Genomic DNA, 20831 nt, shown 5'->3' on the forward strand with positions numbered 1-20831 from the left:
GAGAAACTCCATATCAACGAAAAACAAAAGAAAAGAAAACGTTAACAAAAATTTGGATATAGAAACGGAAATATGTGTGTGCTTGCACTTCATTTACGTAATGTCTGCAACTTTACTTTCAGTAATATCTAATGGATAATGAATACGACTGCAAACATAAATTCTTATGCAACTAGAGCTCTGTAGTATCCGATAACCACTGGAAAGTTTTCACATGTAATTGGTAGCAAAGATATGCAGTACTAACTATTCCTATTCAGTTTGAATGCTCAGGTTATAGTATGAATTGATAAATCATTAAATACATGTAATAGATTAAACAATAGCTGTTAGAATAATTAAATACATGTAATAGATTAAACAATAGCTGTTAGAATAATTAAATACATGTAATAGATTAAACAATAGCTGTTAGAATAATTAAATACATGTAATAGATTAAACAATAGCTGTTAGATTCTCAGGGTCAAGAATCGCAAAGAAGAACATAATATGACATAGAATTTTTTTTAGCCATTTAATAATTGAGAGTATGAAGATTATCACGTAAAAATTCTATGAAAGTAGTAGATGTCAGTAGAATGAAAGGAAAGGGTTCCTATTTAATTCCCGTCAAAATATAAGAAAAAAAATGCCTTTGGTGTCTTAAAATGTTTGTTAATATCAAAATAATATTCACTTTCATAGGGAAGTCTAAAACTTATTTGTTTTGATCTTTGGAAATTGTCTGTTTTTATGAAAGATATTAGTATTGCAACAGTACAATATCATAATTCCGCTTGCAGTATACTAGTAAAATAGGACTCTCATTTTAACTGTAAGAACTATAAAGATTGTCAAGACTATTAATAAATCATTTAAGTGTTTTACTGTACTAGTATGTTACTTAAACAGCAATAAAAAAAGAAAGTAAAACAAATCATTCAAATATCGTCATATCTTTATGGTGATGACATAACAACAAATATCCAACATCATTTAATAACTAAATAATTACAAATGCTTAACAAATAAAGATAGATAATAAAAATGCGAAGAGTATTTGGAGGTCTGTACAAAGTTTATCTGAAATATTCATAAAATTCTATAAACAATCCACAAGAAATAAAAAAAATATTTAAAGATTGAATTCAAAAAATATTTTATATAAGTGTACGTAAGTGAAAAATTAATCCATGCAGCAAAAATACATTTTGAATCTTTTCTTTTGAATCTAGAACAAACTATGAAATTGTAGAAATCAGTGGTTAAATCTAGCAAAACGCTTTCTCTTGCTAATTGTATTCGGCGCGTCGGCGCGCAACAGATTTTGTTTATAAAATAAATTATCGCTTATACAATATTGTTAGCATCGGGCTCGATATAATAAATAATCAAAGTACTGAGAAGTACAGAGAGCCGGGCTCATTTACAGAGAAGTGAACAAGTCCGTTTTACATGAAACATACATTGTAATTACAGATGAATAACAACAAGACACTGGAAGAATATGTAACACAAAAATATATTTATGGCATATAGTATAAATAAAAAATGTTTAAAAGATAAAATAAAATAAAATGCAGTTTGAATTTACATTGATGCAGCAAGGTCAAACGTTTATACACAGACGGGTCCTCAGCGGGGAGTTTTGCATAAAGGTGTGCATCGGGTCACATGCTCCCCGCATTAGCCTGGTAACACAACCTTTATCTATAGAATGTGAAGCTGGCAGACTTGATGAAATTACCTATCGCATCTTTTAAACAAATAATCTATTGAAGAAAAGGGGAGAAAGTATATTATCAATTTTTTTTTTTTTTTTTTTTTTTTTTTTTTTTTTTTTTTTTTTAGAGAATTTCTTAGTTAAATTAAATTTGTTTAATTAAGTGTTTGTATTGCTTCAAAGGTGGTTGAGCATACGTACTTTATTCTTACTCATATTTAATTTGGCGGTGAGGAAGCAGTATTTCCGGTTGAACACCGTAACATAAACCGGCTATTGCTCTACGAGCAATGCGCTCGGCTAAAAAGAGAAAGTTTTATAGATGGAATTTTGTTTTTGAAGCTTCAACATCACTTGTTTGCACAGGGTCCGTTCGCCTTATTTATATTGCAGAAATTGGATAATTAACCAATGGATTTTTTAAATAAATTATATGTACATTGGTACATAAATTGCACACGGGAGACAACAGACGAATGCATGTGGTCACACTATACCGGTAATTTATACCTGTACTAATCAAAGACCCAGCAGACCAACAGAAATTAACATCTCAGTCCTTTAATTGAACATAACGCAGATTGTATGATCCCCTAAATTACAGTGACATTATTAAGTATAATTAAATCAATTAAGCATGTAAAGAGCATAAATATCAAATTTGAATTACTTCATTAAGATTACGGTTAATAAAAAAAAATACTGTAGCAACATTTGAAAAAAACACCAAGTAAAATATTTAATAAAATTAATAATAAATGTTGATATTTACTATATACTGTATATATAATAGGGCGAACGAGATATAGGGCGAACAAGAATAATGGCGAACGGACCCTGCGCGAACGGATTCATGCGAACAGCTAGATAGGGCGAACGAACCTGATACCATTATTTAACCGCCTGTTGTTTCTTTTATTCATATTCTTTTATCCACTAATTAATACACTAATTTTATCAATTTTCATTGGCATCAATTTTTGTGCAATCAGCGAATGATTCAGTATTTCGTAAACACAGGTCATCATAAACCTTTTTGATATGCTTCTTACTTTAATGATCATCAAATTCTATTTTAATTTTTCAATCTGCAAAACAAACAAACAAACAAAAAAAAAATTAATGTTTAAGGAATGTTGATGGAACCATTGTAGATGTATTTTATATGATTGGATTTGTAATGAGCTTAGTGGTTGAGAAGACTACAATATGGGGAGGCAGGACTTTATGTATCTGTAACTAAAGTTACTCCCCCTGCTCAAATAAAGAACAAGCTCATTTTTAGTAGTAGTAATATTTTAATACGTAACAAGGAATATTTGTCAAACACTGATACCAATGTTTTGCAGCTTATTGCCATGATAATCAAGTCTCTAAAAAGGGGGTTAAACTCTAGAGTCTAGGGTCATTACGTAATACAGGTAAATTTTTATTATACATAAAGAAAATTTATAAAAACCAAAGCACTAAATATTTTTAAATGCTATACATGTATATAGTTAATGTCTAGGGTCATTACGTAATACCGGTAAATTTTTGTTATACATAAAGAAAATTTATAAAAACCAAAGCACTAAATATTTTTATATGCTATACATGTATATAGTTAATGTCTAGGGTCATTACGTAATACCGGTAAATTTTTGTTATACATAAAGAAAATTTATAAAAACCAAAACACTAAATATTTTTAAATGCTATACATGTATATAGTTAATGTTTGGAGAGAGAGAGAGAGAGAGAGAAATCGAAAGTATAGGCCAACTCAAAAAATTGGGGTATATTTCGGATTACTCTAGCACAAATTGTGGTAAGGCATGCAAGGATCAAAGGGGATCCGGATCCCTGGAAAATTCAAATTTATTTGAACTGACATAGTAAAATTACTAAAGCTTTGCCTTGTACCTCTTCCCCTTGCGATTTGAGCCAACACCTCCTAGGGAAAAATTTCTGGATCCACCCAACAAAAAAATTCAATCGGGCTCGGGCTGTCGACTTGAATATAACCGATAATGCTTAAATTATAAAGAAAATCGATGTCATTTGAGTGTTTTAATGCAGGGAGAAAATACTTTTGTGATATCGGGTTGAGATGGACGCGCTGGCGCGCCGACGCGCCGAATACAATTAGCCCTTTCTCTTTAATTAATTATAATCTTGAAATTCAACATTAATAAAATGCAATAGCAAAAATGATAGGTACATGAATAACAATGAACAAATAACAGTAGTTAAGCCCTTCATAAAAGAGCCAACAGCAGTGACAACTCGGTGAAACTTAGAGATCATTAGTTTCCAATAAAAAAGTAGATCTAGGTCTTTGGTATTTATACGCATTATGGCGCCGTGACACGTCCTCTACAGAAGCGTCCTTGATCAGCATTTGTCGATGAGCGTCACTTAAATTATTAAAAGTTCTAGGTTCTGATGCTGCCCTTCGATACACCTTGGAACCTTTTCCTAGAATGTTTCGTTTGTTAGACGATTGAGAATTTCGTACATTTAAAACACTTTCACAAGAAAACTTGTCCCTGCTTTCCCCTTGTGGAACATCAAGCGATTCCATAGTGGGTTGACTACCGCCCAGATCATGCACAGGAACGTATCTACGGTTCCCTAACTTATTCTGTTTGTTGTGTAAGACATTCGGAACTTCCAGTTTTTTATGTCCCGTCACAGTGTCTATGTCTGAAGTGATTATATCGTCACTGTTATGAGAGCTCAGTGAGAAGTGTGGCCTATCCAACGGCGACATCGGGGTGTCGGGAAAATAGGATGATTCCGAGGTGCAACTTTGGGACAAGAGGCGGATCACAGTTTTTAGGCTGGTGTCGATGTGTGATACCTCGTGAGATATTCGATTCATATTCTGTTCAATATGACACATGTTTGTTTTCGTCCCTTCCATCTCATTATGAAGATTCCCTATAGAGTTTGATAAACTCTCCATTCCATGCAGGTGTTCAGTTGCTGCAATTAAACAATAAATATAATGAGAAAATAATTATCCCTGTCCTCTTTCTCTTCAATGAACAAGCGATAATTTTTTTTAAATGTCAACCATTGAAAGTCACATTGGAACAAATCTACTTAAAAAGAAAAAAAGAAATTAGGGACGACTAATGAGGTATATAAGACATTACAGTTTGTGTGTCGCTGACGTCTTCTTTGTGCCACCCTGTTGGTCAAAACACGACGGGAAGGTAAGATACTCCTCTTAGAAGGGGGGCTCTGGACCTCCCTATAAAATATTGTCCTAACATAGTATATAACTCGCTAATTTAAGCATATTTTAAAATATGATAAAATTTATTTACGTGTCCTTCTTGAAATATTAAAATGATTATTTCATTTAAGTTAAATTTTTGTCAAGACATGTATTTTGTGAAAGTAATCTATGTAAGCATAAAGTACTTTGTATTTGTCTTGACAATCTAATGAGAGGAACAAAAAGAAGTTTTTTAAAAAATATATTTTATGTTTTAAAACGAAGGGGAAAAAATCCGCATTTTCACTTTAAGTAAAGATGTCTAACACACATGTAATATATTTTATGTTATGGAAATCAATTTGGTCTCTCTCTCACACACTCCTTCTCTCTATAATTATAAATTAAAAAGGCTAGTTTGGGGTTACATACATATGTATGTATGTATAAATGAACGCTTACTTTCATTTAAATTTTGCAAAATAATTGAAACAGTCAAACTTTAAAACATATACTTTTTATGAGACCAACCTTGGATTGTGTACCTCTCCATTAGGTATTTTATTTACTTCCTGTTTTTCCGCCATTAATAACGGGGTAATTGATTCACTTTCACCACCACGTATTGGTTTAATGGCGCTGTATGTGTTGTTGTTTTTTGCGGTTTTGTTTGTAAACACTGTGTCACTGTCCGTTTCTTCTTCGTCCTCCGAAATTGATGGCAGTTTGGAATCTCTCCCTGCTCCTTTGCACTCAGAGTCACTCTACAGACATAGTTTAAAATAGTTAAAAATTTTACGCCTATTCTGTTGAATATGTCATGGATATTTTGATAATTTTATTCATCATGAAACAGAAAGAATTATTATATCACTTTAAATTTTTTTAAGATTATAATACAAAGTATTTAAATGTCACAATGAAAGTGGACTGCGTACAGCTCAAAAAACTTTTTAACTTAACATGTTTTTGTGTACCAATTAAATGTACACTTTGGAAGTAGATTTAATGCTACTAAACAAAGGTGCAAATTAAAGATGTGATTTTATTATAGTTTTAACATTTTGATTAATATTTTATTTCCTAGTTTCTGTTGCACTCCCTTTTGCACGAATGACAATCTTAATTTCAATAGGTTTGCTATAATTAAGGTTTACATAGAACGTTTTAGGATTTGACTACCATTAATATTTCCGTTGAAGTGTTTTCCATACGTATTTTCAGTCATTGGCATGTTAAAATCAAAATTTTCTTATTCCACCGTGAATTTCACCTTAATCATTTTAGACTGAGTTTCAGTCGAGGTTGTTTCCTCGCCGCGTTATAGTGTAGAATATGCATGGCGTTTGAGAAACTTAAATGTGCTCATCAGAAGATACTATAAGGTGTTCGAACTATGCGTGCTTATTAAGAATTTCCAAGAAAAAGACTTGTATATATTAATTTAAGCAACACGCCAGTGTTAAATGAACTCAAAAAGCACAAGAAAGTTTCTCAAATGAAATGCAGTTTCTACACTTCCGTTGCCATGGAACAGTCTCCATTCTAACCCAAATAAAAACACTGGGCGTCAAATATTGGATTTCAGATTGAAATCCTATATTTGAAAAAAAAAAAAAGAAAAAAAGGGAAAAAAAAAGTAGGATGAAAAACATGCCAACAACTTATAACTTAAAAAATAAGTGGAGGCACTCTTGCGAGAACAGTGTACAGTTCTTGAAAAAAGTTCTGTGAAAACGTAGATCATAACATGCTTATTTGCAGTAAAGTTTGTATGCGTGCAAAAAAGGGAGCAACTTAGTATGGCAAATTAAATTATCAATCATAAATATAAAAACTTGCAAAATCAAAATTTATTGCATCCTTTGTTTGCGCCATTGTTTAGTAGCAATATATCTATTTCCAAAATATGCATTTAATTAGTTCAAAAAGCATGTTAGATTTAAAAGATTTTTTTTGAGTGTATAAAATGTAAAAGATGAAGGTAACGAACAGTTATCAATCTTAAAAATTCAGAAAAGAATACAAATCGTCATCAGGGCAAAAACACAGACGCTGGAAACACCAGAGGTGGGATCAGGGGGCATAGGAGGAGTAAGCATCCCCCTGTCGACCGGTCACACCCGTTAAGAGTCTTCAGTATGGCTGTATTGATCAGGTAAAAACAATGGCCTAACAATTGGTGGAAAACGTGTCAGTCAAAATACAACCTAACGATAGATCTCATTTGCAAACAAGGTCACTATAACGACCATAGAATGTGACTTTAAACGAGTAAGTTGAAAATCCTGCAACATCAACTTATTAGTCGGTGACCTCTGTTTAAAAATTAGTCGACCTCTGTTTAAAAATTAGTCGTGCTCAGAACTTGCTCTTGAGTACATGTTTTGAATCAGTTGGAAGACAAAACACCATACACAGGGAATATTACTACATAAATAAAAAATTGACAATAGAAAAGCTGAAGTCATCCCATTTGTCATATAGTTTAGCTTTTAGATGGCCATTAACGTCTATAGGCAGTTAAATATCTAAGTATGATGCAGATGTGGCAGACTATGTGGTGTCCTTTATTTCTAGTTCACTTGGATTATGAATAAAATAACTATACAACTATTGTTAATTGATAAAACGTCATCAATGTATCGAAACATCGAATTGAAATTTACATTAAGAATTTTCTACCTCTCCTTGTTGAAGTTTCTTTTATTACATTCTTCTTCATATGAATATAAAAACAGGTCGGCCATTAGAAGAGCACAATTACTGCCCATCATAATTGCAAGAAATTGTTGGAAGACCTTGTTTCCAAAGTCAACTTACAAAAAAAAAAAAAAAATCTGAGGAATATAAATGGTTTCATAATTTTGGCATTTTTTTGAAAAATAGAAATATCAAATTAAATGTACAATATTTGAAGGCTTTTCATTTTGATTTAATCTTGTGATATTTTAATTATACAGTTGCTCGAAAGCCCTTACCATTGTAACATTTACTTACATTGTATTTTGTTCATATCAATATCATACAGTTCACAGGTAATATTGGAGTATCACTGGCAAATATTAAGGACAGCAAACAAGAAAGAAAAATATAAAATAAACCAAAAACCAAAACCAAAAAGCAAACTAAACAATTTTTTTTATAAATGCAATGTATAGTTTGATGATTAAGAAATATACATCTACATTACTATTGCATGTACCTCACTTTCGTCAAAGCCCTCTTTTAGGTTATACGTCAGATCATGACGTATATCATTTTGGAATTTCTCAGCAAAGTCTGGATAGAGAGCCAAGACATCTGTAAGGCCCTTCATATTAATGCACTGAAGGTCACAATACGTTAGCGACCTTACGTCACAACTGGATATTCCAACAGGATCGTCAAAATTTATATCTGTTCCGAAGAGATCTCCTTTGCCTGAAATATAAGATAAGCATGCTTTGAATGCATTTGAGTGATTGTCTGATATCCCAAGCGAAAAAAAAATAATGTACAGTGGGTAAATATGCAAATATTAAGTTTATCTACGAAAATAAATATCTAATACATCTATTTGGTTTTTGGGACGGACCTAAAATGGCAACGACCATGTCTTGCTTGAGGACTTCCATAGATCCAGCGCATAGCAGATACACGTAATTAATGGCGTCGCCTTTGTGTGCTAGGAATTCCCCTGGTGCTGAGAAAGCTCGTTTGGTGTGAAGAGAAATAGATTTGAGACATCCCTGTGTTGCATTCTCAAATATCGGTAAAGTAAGAATGTCTTTATGCAAATGAAGGGCGATTTCTCCTCGCATTTCCTCAGGGAAATCTTTTAAAATCTAGAAAGGAATGATTTTAAGTGTATTTGATTTCTCTATTAAAATGAATCGAGACAAAGAACCTATAAAAGTAACTCGCCTCTAAGTTCTTCTATATCTTTTCTAAAAAAATCTTGAAACTTGCATGGCTTTTCTGTACATTAGATGATATGTTCACAATAAGAGTCTTCATCAAAATATGAAATCTAAGATATAAATGGTTGATATAGTACCATTAAACTAGTCTAATGAACATAAACATATCAAAATAAAAGGGAAGTCAGTTTTTTTTTAAAATCTGTAGTATACTGAACTACACAGATATGACTTAATAAGATTTAAAAAAGAGATGCACTTTTTGTCATCATACTTCCATCGTGTCGATGCCATTGTTCATGGACCACATAGTTTGATGGTACTCCTGCATCTTCTGTTTTAGAGGCTTGGGAATATGATGGGTTCTGAAGAAATCCTTCAAGTCTTTGGTTTTGGAGTGATAATTAGCACGTCTGGCGTACATTCGCTGAATAATGGCGGTAACATTTCCAAAAACAACAGCATGCATCATAGCTGAAAAAACGAAAAACGTATACATGTATTCCTATTATAAAAGAAATCTGTATCTTAGTTTACGTCTCTCCATCATTTTCATTAAAATCAAATTTCATCAAAAACATCAAAAATCGATTTAAAAAACTATCTTTATTAAAAAAAAAGTTTAAATACATTTTAACTTTAACCTTACCACCAATAAGCATTGCACACACGGAGAAAATTTTCTCTGGATTTGTATTGGCTGAGACATTTCCAAAACCTACACTTGTCAAGCTGCTACAGGTAAAATACAATGCCGTGACGTAAGCAGTGAATGTATCAGGAGGATTCGACTTAGTGACTGGTTGTTCTATTCTTTCACCCAGTTCATACAACCAACCTGTGTAGTTAAACGCAAGATATTGAAATATATTCAAATGCATAGAACAAATTTTACTTTCCAAATTTAAAATCGTAAAAATTTTTTAAGTAGGCAATGGATGAAAAAATTAGAAAATAATATGAAAAATTGAAAAAAAAAAATTAATAAAACTGAGGTAAAAAGGTGCACACAATGTAAAATAAAGGGTGCACGTGGTAATTGCCACTGCACATTATGTGAGCCAGTTGTAGAAAATAATAATAATACACATGTACGTCAAAAGTTGTACATTGTACAAGCTGTAACTAGTTTCCAGTAAGTACTCTCCAAATTCATGCATACTATTTTTTTTGTAAGAACTTAATTCAGATTCCTTATGCTTGTTACAGCATTATATGTAAGATAGGCTGTATATAAGGTCCACTTTCCTAGTTACAGAACATAAACCATCTTTATTTTGTGTTTTTGTTTTTTGATAAAGCAGCTTTTTCATGCATATCATAAAAGTAGTATAAATCTAATGAAAATTTTAGTTTCCGAAATCAAAACTGTGTTGATTACAGAAAGGAAAATAATGTTTTATTCAAGAGCAAAAAATAACTTCATTAACTTCTGAAATAAATTCAAATGCATCAGACACAAAAGAAGAAGAAGAAGAAGAAAATTTGTAATATTAATTGCAGTTTGTTTAAATTTTTATACATTAATTATTTAAATATTCACATTTAAATTTAGAACAATCGAAAAAGACTTTAGAATGTATACATGTAAAATTTGCTGTCTATAAACCATTGTTTCGGTTTTTTTTCTTTCCTTTTTTTTGTTTTTTGGACAATCAAGGTATTGCCACCTCGAAATTAAGAAAAAAAAAGACGAAAAGAAAGAAGAAAAAGGCAACAGGGGTATGTATACAATGCAACTACATAATTGTCGTGATAATTGTATGAAAGAAGTGTGGGCAAATGATCATATTTTAACAAGGGTCCCACACAGCGGAGCATCCCCTCACAAAAGAACACAAAGGCGACAAAATGCCAATAAACCCGATGTAATACACCACTTCCTTTAGGCACGCACTCACTCACCCACCAACCCATACACACGCGCGTTACTATATCACCTATAACTTCGTTCCGAGGGATAATCAACCATTTTACGTATTTAATACGTATAAATGTACGAAACATTTTACAGTATGACACCTGAATCAACGTATACTTTAGGTTTAGTTAGTTTCTTTCTTCTGATGTTGATCAGTTGTGTTCTGATATCAACTATGACCACCAATACCATGTATCGCAAAAAGTATACGATAATTCTTTTCAATATTCCGCTGCTAATTTATGGAACAAATAACCTTTATATGTAATATTATATAATTCTGGGCTTTTTAGGTGGTTAATATAGTTTGATATTCACCAGAAAAATATCTATACTGACCGAGGCAAATAAAATACGAAACATTGATTTATATCTATGTATTTATTTTTGTAAACTGCTGTTTAAATGGGCCAGGATAAGGCCATTTCAATAATCAGGTAACTTTCTTTAGATAAATCATCAACATTTTTATTATTGTTATGACCTTATCTAAAGGATAAAATGACATTGATTCATATAAATTCAAAGACTATATAGTTCCTTTCTTCTTGTTTTTGTGCTCAAAATTTTTTCATAAATCTGTCTCCCACTCACAACTTTCTGAAGGAGAAGAGCTTTTGCTGATTTGTGTGGACACATTTTTAATTAAAATTATTAGCTGATCTCGGGTCTCATGTAAAACCTAGCAATATGAGTTTAAATAATCACATGCCAACCCTGCAGTAATAGCACCAAAAAGTAAACATATATGGAAATGAATTCGAAGAACTTCTTTCATCTTACTTTTGATCAAGATTTTTGTCATAGAAATTAGACATTCCTGTCCTTTTGCAGCTGTGATTAACCAGACAGTGTCTGGCTTTAAGATATATTAACGGTTATTAATCTGCTCCGCAATATCACTGAAAAAAGTCTACTTATGGTAGGAAAATCCTTTCATACAAAGATTAATCCTTTATAATTACTTCAAATGTTGTAATAAAAATTCGTTTTGTACAAAGTTAAAGCTAAAAGAAGAAATTCAAATCTAAATACTGAAATAGAATTGACATTGAAATCTCATCAGATTGAATTTTATTTAGATATTCAGAATGTTGTAAAACTTTGCTGTTCAAAGGAAACATGACTTTTCTTAAATGTGGATATTATGGTAATTAATACATGGACAATGAGTTACTAGTATAGTGGTGTGAAAACTTGAATTCTTCGATAAACTGTATGTAAAGCGCATACTTCATTGACACATTCTTTGTATTAATTTTTTCAGATAAAAATGATATTACCGACAGTCCAGTTGGCATTATTCTGCAGCTCCGTGTCTCCAATGAAATACCAAGCACAGGCCAACCAGTGAGCTAGTAGAGCAAACATAGACATGAACAGAGCCAAAACCATACCACTGTACTGAGAGTACCTGTCAATCTTCTGAAGAAGGCGTGCCAACCGGAGCAAGCGCGTTAATTTCAATGTTAGCAAATGTCGTAAGACCTCCTGAGAAAAAAATTTAGAATAACATTTTCTGTAATTCATTTCAATTTACTTAAAGCGTATAAAATTTTCATACAGGTACATAAGAAATATATCCTTTAAATTCAAAATTCGTGGCTTATCAGTCCCCTACCAGTGAAACCGGAGGGGACTATAGGTTTCCTCTGAGTCTGTCCGTCCGTCTGTCTGTCTGTCCCTCTGTCTGTCAGTCTGTCCCACTTGGTTTTCCGCACTTTTTTCCTAAACGCTTGCAGATATTGAGCTGATTTTTGGTACGTGACTGTATCTTGATGAGTTACAGATCAAGTTCGCATTTCGTTCCGCTTCATTGATTTTTGACGGAATTACGGCCTTTTCAATTTTTACGGATTTTCCGCAATTTTCTTCTAAACGCTTGTAGATATTGAGCTGATTTTTGATATGTGGTTTTACCTTGATTAGTTATAGATCAAGTTTGCATTTCGTCCCGCTTCATTAATTTTTGACGGAATTATGGCATTTTCAATTCTTAACGGGAACCAGATTACACTTGCCGGTAGGGGACTAGTATTGCTAATGCAATACTCTCAGAGTGCTTGTTTCTATAAATGCATAATGATGAAAACTACTCACTGTGTTTAATTTATAAAATCTATTCAGCAAAAACATTAAGTCAAATGGAATAGCAGCTAGCAAATCTAATGGAAACCAGCTAGTAACGTAATGCTTGGCTATTTGCCGCCCATCGTAAACAACATGGCCGCTCTTATCAATGAAAGAAGTTCGGAAGTTCAAAGCAATATCTACAAAATAATTCAAACATGAGCATGTTTCATAGACCAAAATTGATAAGTTGTTAATCATAAAGCATATTCGAAAATTGTACATAGTTTTGGCGAGGTGTATAACAATAGTCTTAATGTTGTTCTAACCACGAAATAAATTTAAAATCAATGCAAAACTAATATTTTGAAGCCTACCTATAATAAACATAATCTCAACCACGATATCTGAGTACAGGGAGCTTTTGCTATTGTCATTTTCCATGTCTGTAAATGCAGCGTTGTAGGGCACCATAATGGCAGTGTAAAAGGTACATAGAAGTATTAGCCAATCCCAGCCGATCTTGAAAATGCCGTAATGTGATATCACATACTTGGATTTCTTTACTTCCTGGACTTTGTATTCAGGCATTTTCCCTGATATCGATCCTGTCAACTAAAACAATATGAAACATTATAAAATGATAATGAACAAACAATTATATTAGTGTTTATAACAATTATTTAAATATCGACTTTTGTTCACTTATAATTTATTATGGCTTTTATTGATGTTCAATTGACTAAAGTCATTATTTCATTAGAAAAAATACATTTAGAAATATATGCTTGTCACTACTTCTACATTTGATTATCGATATAAGATCATAGTCTATAAACCTATGGAGAGATTAATCAGTATGCATTTATTCTAAGAAAAATTTGAAAAACTGATGTTACTGAAACTTTTACGGCATTATAAAATTTTACTAAAGTGGCGCTGCTAGATCAATGCAATTTGAAGTTTGAATTTCTTCTAGTTTGGTATCATTAACCTTAGAGTAAAACAAGTCCAAAAGCTTTTACTTTATAAAAATTACGAATTCTGTGATACAGAATCACAGATACCTTATAAAATACCCATTAAAGTGTTAAATGAAACATTCATTTCCAACAAAGCATTTTCGATTACCGTTACCAGTCACTGAAAAACAAATGTAAAAAATGAATGGTGTAAATGAAATAAAAATAGATTTAAAATTGGGATCTGTCTGATAGGCGTCACCACAGGGAAAGCGTCATTAAAAATATCAAAAAACAATCACACATCAGTCGATATCTCCATTAAGACACTTTAAAACGTAATTATTTAATATTGCAAGAAACAAGTCCATAGGAGTGAATTCTAAAATAAACCAACACTTAATACATGTTGACATCTGGTTTAAAATGTCAAACAACTGAAAAAAAAGATAATGGTTCAAAGTTTGTTGATAAAATCGAATTCATATATTAAAATATGCTAGGGTGATTTGCAAAATATGAACATAATGCATGTTACAGGTGATCTCTTCGCAGGTACACATTTTAGTGAGATACAAGCAATTTGTTTCTATCATTATATATATAAACTGTTTATTTACACCATTTTAAGGGACGAGTTGGTGGGTCATATTTTGACTGATGCATCGGCGGTATAAAAAATGAGAAAATTTCTTAATTTCTTGATTAAGAGTTTATTTTATATTTGCTTTTGTAACATTTAATATATATCATTTTTTTTTCTTAATTCATCACTTTAATACTAGCATTTTAATGTGATAGATACTGCTGTGGCCTTCAACTCGGTATTCAAATACATGTATACGGCGTTTTATCAATTATCTATTGTTACTTCCATTCACATGTCGACCTGATATATTCCATAAGACTCGTAATAAAATACATCAGAGAGGCTGCCATATCTGTTTCATATTTGGATATTTTACTGACTATAGACAATAAGGGTCAACTGACAACTAAACTGTATGACAAACGAGAAGACTGCTTTTTCATCGTCAACTTTCCTTATTTTTGTAGTAATATTCCACTATCACATGCATATGGTGTTTATATCTCCCAACTTACTCTGATACTCCAGAGCATGAGTACAATCAATTTTTCAACCGAGGCAGGCTACTGGCATATATGTTAATATTACAAGGATTTCAACAACCTCGCTTAAAGTCAGCATTTCATAAATTCAATGATCGTTGTAATAACCTTGTTAGCAAATATAATTTATCACTTGGTCGAATTTTGACAGTTATATTTCGCACCAACAGCTAGGCCTTTGTTTTTATACTCGCACCAACAGCTAGGCCTTTGTTTTTATACTCGCACCAACAGCTAGGCCTTTGTTTTTATACTAAATTTGACTACTGATAACTCCGTCTACCTGATGAATACATAAGGCTCACGGTGGGTGTGACTGGTCGAAAGGGGGTGCATAATCCTCCTAGGCACCTGATCCCACCTCTAGAATTTCCAGGGATTCGTGTTTTATGCCCTATACACAGATTTGTATTATCAGTAATTTTTTTTAGATCGATCACTGTTCGTTATCTCACCTGTTTCATGTTCACAAATTGTTTGAGTTCTTCTATTGCAAGCCATCCATGTCATCCTATTTCCGGTATAAATTTTAGTACTTTTGTGATAGTGATACCAATTCTTCCGATTGCACAAATCAGTCAATAATATACATTTATTAACTGGGTTCGAGGGCAACATGTATTTTGTCGGAACCAAGAACCAAACACTTTGGTTCGTGAGGTCGAGAAAACGTATTTTCCCCGATAACACAGGTAAAAAATGTTTTGTTATACCTTTTAATTTTTTTTTTTGTTATACATGTATCTTGTGCTGGCTTCCATAGCAGCAAATGCAAATAAGATTTAGCTGACCCCGCCCATAGTGTGACGTAAGCGGTCCAATATCTCATCGACAGGTACAACATCCCACTCTGCGGTCAAACATCGATTTTTTTATGATCACTCAGTAAAACATTAGAAATGTTAGACTCTTTATAGTAAAGATTTTAATATGAACTAATTTTTAAAGGTATAACAATCTATTTTATTATATACTTAGTAGTAAATACATCGATTCCGCACTTTGCAATTCGGGTGACAATACCCCATATCAAGGACCGGTCCGAAAATCCATATCACGTATCTGACGTGCGTGCGAAAATCCAAAGCAAACAGGAAGTAGCATTTTTATAAAGTTTTAAAGTTAATTAACTTGATTTTATTTAAATATACTTTTAATATAATTCTTTAATAAAATTTATGGACTTAATTTGTTTTCAAAGACCTTAAATTGGCTCTATTAGATTTTAAAAAAAATGTTTATAAACATATGCACAAAAATATTGTTAAAAGACATGATGTGAACTTGCATATTAAGTATTTTAATATATGATAAATAGAATACTGCATACTGAATCCATATCATATGTCATATCAGCCCTCAGGCCTTCGGCTCTTGGTTTGATATGGGGATACTTGGTCTGATATGACATATAATACGGATTTTAGTATGTACAAATGTAATATTCTCTATAAAATATCAGTAGCAGTTCAACAGATCTAAAAGCATGGTCTGCTACAGTTCACTTAGGGGATGTAACATGTTACCTCCTTTTGTTTACCTTATTTAGCTGCTGCAGTTTGCTTTTTGCCCTGTTGTGTCTGTCAAACTGACCAGAGAGGTGATAGAGTACCGCTCGGCTTCGGCGTCGTTGATAATTACAGTTTGAGGGGAGCTCTACACCTGCCTGACAACGTGTTTTTACGAGGCGCTTAGAACTTTCGTCCAGGTCATCTAAAGTAAAAGGATTAGTAAAGGATTTAATATGTGAGTATTTTAAATCATTTGTTAGAGAAAATTTGAAATCACAGAATTTTGTTTAATACAAAAGCATCATACGTAATCATACGACTATATACAACAATTCCCTACGATAAATTATAGACCAGACTTTTTGACATCATGGACAATTGTTTTTTCGATAATAATGAAACTCGTAAATTGCATACCTTGTCATTGGTCACCTGCAAACTAATTTTGTATAAAAAAAAATCTGATTCTATACACAAGTACTCCGAGGTCGTTATTTAAAAGATGCTTGAGTTTCTCAATGACAATATCTATGTAGTTTTTGTAGACCAGGCCTTCTAACAATCTGCTGGATTTCCCAGCTTGAACTCTGTTATTAGCAGGTCTATTTTTATTCATATGAAGAAAAATTCTTTCAAAAAACTTCTACATGAAAAGAAGAAGTCTCATATTGTGGCCTTCAATTTGTTATGTAGATATAATGATGATCTTTTATCAATTCATAATATTCGGTTTCATTGCTATATTTATTCAATATATTCCACTGAACTCGAAATAAAAGACATTACAGAGACTGACACATCTTTTTCAAATTAATTTGGATGTGTTGCTGGAGAGAGACATTTACGACCAACTGACAACTAATCTTAATAATAAACGTGATTTCAGCTTTGCTATTTTCAACTTCTCTTATATATGTGGCAATAAACAATCATCGTCTGCATATGCCGTTTTTATCTACGAATTGATTCTATGCGGAAGAGCAAGTTCTACATACAAACAGTTTCTCAAACGAGACAAGCTATTGACAAATAAGTTGATGATTCAAAGACATCAAAATCTCGTTTAAGGTCGACATTTCGTAAATTGTATGGTCGATACAATGACCTTGTTTGCAAATATTATCTGTCGTTAAGTTTCACAAACATTGTTAGGCCATTATTTTCATACCGAATTGTCAAGTTTTTATTTTGTTTACCCAATCATGAAATGGAGCACACGGCGAGTGTAACCGGTGGACAGGGACGCTTACTTGATCTCACCTCTGTTTTCAGAGGTCCGAGTTTGCTCTGCTCATCTGTATTGTTGAAAAGGACTCTTTGGGAGTAATCACTGCTCGTTATCTTCACAATTTCTCCTTCCCAAAAAAAATCTTTCTGTTATTTAGTCTCTTTCAAAAAAAATGAATTGGTCTTTTCTCTGATTAGGATCGCTTTTGAAAACAAGATGCATACAAATATATATAGCATTCCAATTTAATATACAAATGATTAACATGATAATGAAAGTCTCCTATTAAAGTACCTATGTGTTGGCTCATGATTTATCCCCCAAATTTGCATGTGGTAATCCATGGAGGAAAGCCTTAAACCCAAGGTCTTTTTTATAGAATATTTCTGTTTTCTAGATTTATTTATATTGATTTACTGAAAAATGGAAGTTATTCTTCACAAGAAATAAGAATATTGAATATTTTAATAAACGTTAAAGAATTTTGGTTAACGTAAATTACAGATTGAGATATCATTTTAGATTCTTTAATTTGTTAAAAAAAAAAAAAAAAAAAAAAAAATCAAATACTTTTTAGTATAAATAATTGAAATAAACAACGACCACAATAATGTTTGTTTTGTTTTTAAGAAAGAAAGAAATCTTCCCCTTAAGACATGGTCTAAAGCCAATGCTTGGGCATGATGGTAAACGTTAAACAAAATTATCACGAAAAGATAAATCTGAATTATAAATCTGAATAATGAAATATGAGTTGCAAATAATACATATATATGTTATATATCATCAAGTTCTCGTACGTTGATCATATCATTGTACTATGACTTGGCGACGTAACTTCTTGAAACAAGATGGTAACAAACCTATTGATCATAGGCGACAACATACCAAATTAATTTCACTCCAATCAAGGGTACACTGTTATTGATTTTACAGACATGGAGAAAACGTGACAAATCCAATATGTCTTTTTTGCAATATGAGAGGCAAATCTACTCGTACTTTGCACGAATCTAGATTTGTCTTAAGATGTATTTTAGATTTCCAATGCTATGCTCTCGAGATTTACAGGTGGAACATACTAACTCTAAGGCGTTTTCATATAACACACGATTCAACATATGACAACACATTATTTATTTACAATTTCAATTTCATGTATCCTTCTAATTAAGTCTTGTTAGAATATACAAGTAAACAAACATTAGAAGACATTAAATTCGATTAAGCAAACAGCACAAAATACCAAGCCAGAACCTTAAGACGAAGCTGGGGATAATTTAGCAGATGAAGACAAGTAAGTAGAATATAAAAAAGCCAGAAAAAACACCAGCGATTTCCCGTCACGCTTACAACATCAACAAGAAAAGCCCAAAATCAATCCGATCACCGACCCTGATACAGTCTTAGAAAAACACCGGATGCAATCAACACAGAATCACTTTCTTTTAAAGGAAATGACTTTCAGTCTTAGTCTAGTAAAAACAAAACATGGACATTATCTTCTCCCATGACATTGATTGTAAATATTTGCTTTCAATGTCTTATTTGAGAGTTTTGTGTTTTTTAATGTGTTTTTTACATCCGGTGTTTAATTGCAATTAGGCTAATACAGAGCAGTGTTCTGATTAGGAGCTTCACCACATTAGGGTAGCTTGTAGCGCATGACAACATTTTGCCAGGAGTCACTTACTACTACTAAACATCAGGGCTGTTTGAATTGTTCCCGCCAAGCCCGCCATTACAGGGGAACGCTTACAGCTTAAGAGGGGCTCTAGAAAGAAACATATTGGTAACCTTTGCAATATGCGTTCATCTTTGTCCTGAACATTATTTCAAAATGATGTTATCTGAATCTTTCTTCAATGAAAATAAAAAGGAAATATGTTCATTACAAAAAGAAAAAAAGAAATCCTAGAATAAATAAAGATAAAAATAAACAAACACAGTTAAAAAATGAAAGGTATTTGGGAGAGTAATTATTATATTCTAAAAATGATAAATGCACAGTACGTAATTCATATGCACTGCTGTGTTGTCGTTACAGATACATCAATTCAGTCTGTAAATTCATAAATTCTTTGCAAATTATTCATCCTGCCATCTACCGATGACAGAAAAAAGACTAATGTTTCTTACTGACAACCCGTGCACTTCTTCCTTCCTGAGATGTACATGTATCACTTTAAAATAAAAAATATGTCATCCTCAATATAATTTCTTCTAAATGTTACTTTGGTACAATCTGACAAGTTTGTCGATGCTTCTTGTTTAATCAAGCAATAGGTAAATATTTCGGGGATTAATTCCCTGAAGTAATTGAGTTAAAATTTTAAATTAAATCTTAGTGACTAGCTTTTTGAATTTCTTGACATTAAAAGCCATAGGATCTAAGATTGTTAACCTAACTATAGGGAATGATGCTTACACATGCATATACTAAATAAAAGAAATTTGATCCAGAAGTGGTGTCTAGACTATCATTTTAAATACTCATACAAGGAAGCATATAGTACAAATAATATTTACAATCCAAATTACATATGAACTATGCGAGACAGTAAAAACCGAGGTCCCTTGTCGCAGCAGGTGCTGGCACAAGAAAGATCCCTCACTGCTCAATGGCCCCGAGCACTGGATGTAGGTCTAAATTTGCAGACCTCCACTGGCAAGTGGTGGCGTCTTCATATGAGTAAAAAATTCTCCAGAGGGACATTAAACAGCGAACAAACAAAACGTATGAACTAATTATAGGCGATGGATGAAGGCTTTGTTGCAAGATTTTACACCAGTTCTACTTTTCTTAACATTCTTATATCTCTCAGTGTATTCGATACGCAAGAGCTTGCTCTGCGTATGAACAATTTAAATTTAAAACAAGGCAAGCTATTGACAAACAAGTTGACGAAACAAGAATCAACAGTCTCATTTTAAGTCGTCATTTCATAAGTTCTATGTTCGATACAATGACCTTGTCAGCAAATACAATTTATCATTAAGTCAAATACTGACTGACGTTTTTCATACTAATTATTTACACACTGAATTGTCGACGGATTTTTCCGTTATTTCCCGATCATGACAAGGAGCACACGGCGGGTGTGACCGGTTGGCAGAGGATGCTCATTCCTCTATGGCACCTGATCCCACCTCTGATGTTTTAGAGGTCCGTGTTTGCTCTGCTCCAAAATTT

The 20831-nt window shown here is 32.4% G+C and overlaps 1 protein-coding gene across 2 annotated transcripts in view; it reads right to left on the reverse strand.

The window, feature by feature from the left end:
- Positions 1 to 3844: 3844 nt before the first annotated feature.
- LOC133173145 (potassium voltage-gated channel subfamily H member 8-like) overlaps positions 3845 to 20831 on the reverse strand; it is a 47885-nt gene continuing 30898 nt past the window's right edge. Inside the window, exons 5-16 of one of the 2 annotated variants that reach the window (XM_061308085.1) lie at positions 19332 to 19412; positions 16440 to 16612; positions 13184 to 13421; positions 12837 to 13006; positions 12020 to 12227; positions 9465 to 9653; positions 9090 to 9289; positions 8491 to 8740; positions 8119 to 8336; positions 5445 to 5677; positions 4849 to 4946; positions 3845 to 4675 (exon numbers count right to left, since the gene is read on the reverse strand). In XM_061308085.1, coding sequence (XP_061164069.1) covers positions 3984 to 4675; positions 4849 to 4946; positions 5445 to 5677; positions 8119 to 8336; positions 8491 to 8740; positions 9090 to 9289; positions 9465 to 9653; positions 12020 to 12227; positions 12837 to 13006; positions 13184 to 13421; positions 16440 to 16612; positions 19332 to 19412 — 2750 coding nt within the window. In that variant the 3' untranslated portion in view covers positions 3845 to 3983. The remainder of the gene's footprint in view (positions 4676 to 4848; positions 4947 to 5444; positions 5678 to 8118; positions 8337 to 8490; positions 8741 to 9089; positions 9290 to 9464; positions 9654 to 12019; positions 12228 to 12836; positions 13007 to 13183; positions 13422 to 16439; positions 16613 to 19331; positions 19413 to 20831) is intronic. The other variant, XM_061308086.1, reaches the window with a different exon arrangement.

The sequence above is a fragment of the Saccostrea echinata genome, unplaced genomic scaffold, assembly GCF_033153115.1.
Source record: "Saccostrea echinata isolate AGI-Se365-2 ecotype Australia unplaced genomic scaffold, CSIRO_AGI_Sech_v1 ptg000056l, whole genome shotgun sequence".
In the NCBI taxonomy this organism is placed as follows: Eukaryota; Metazoa; Mollusca; class Bivalvia; order Ostreida; family Ostreidae; genus Saccostrea; species Saccostrea echinata.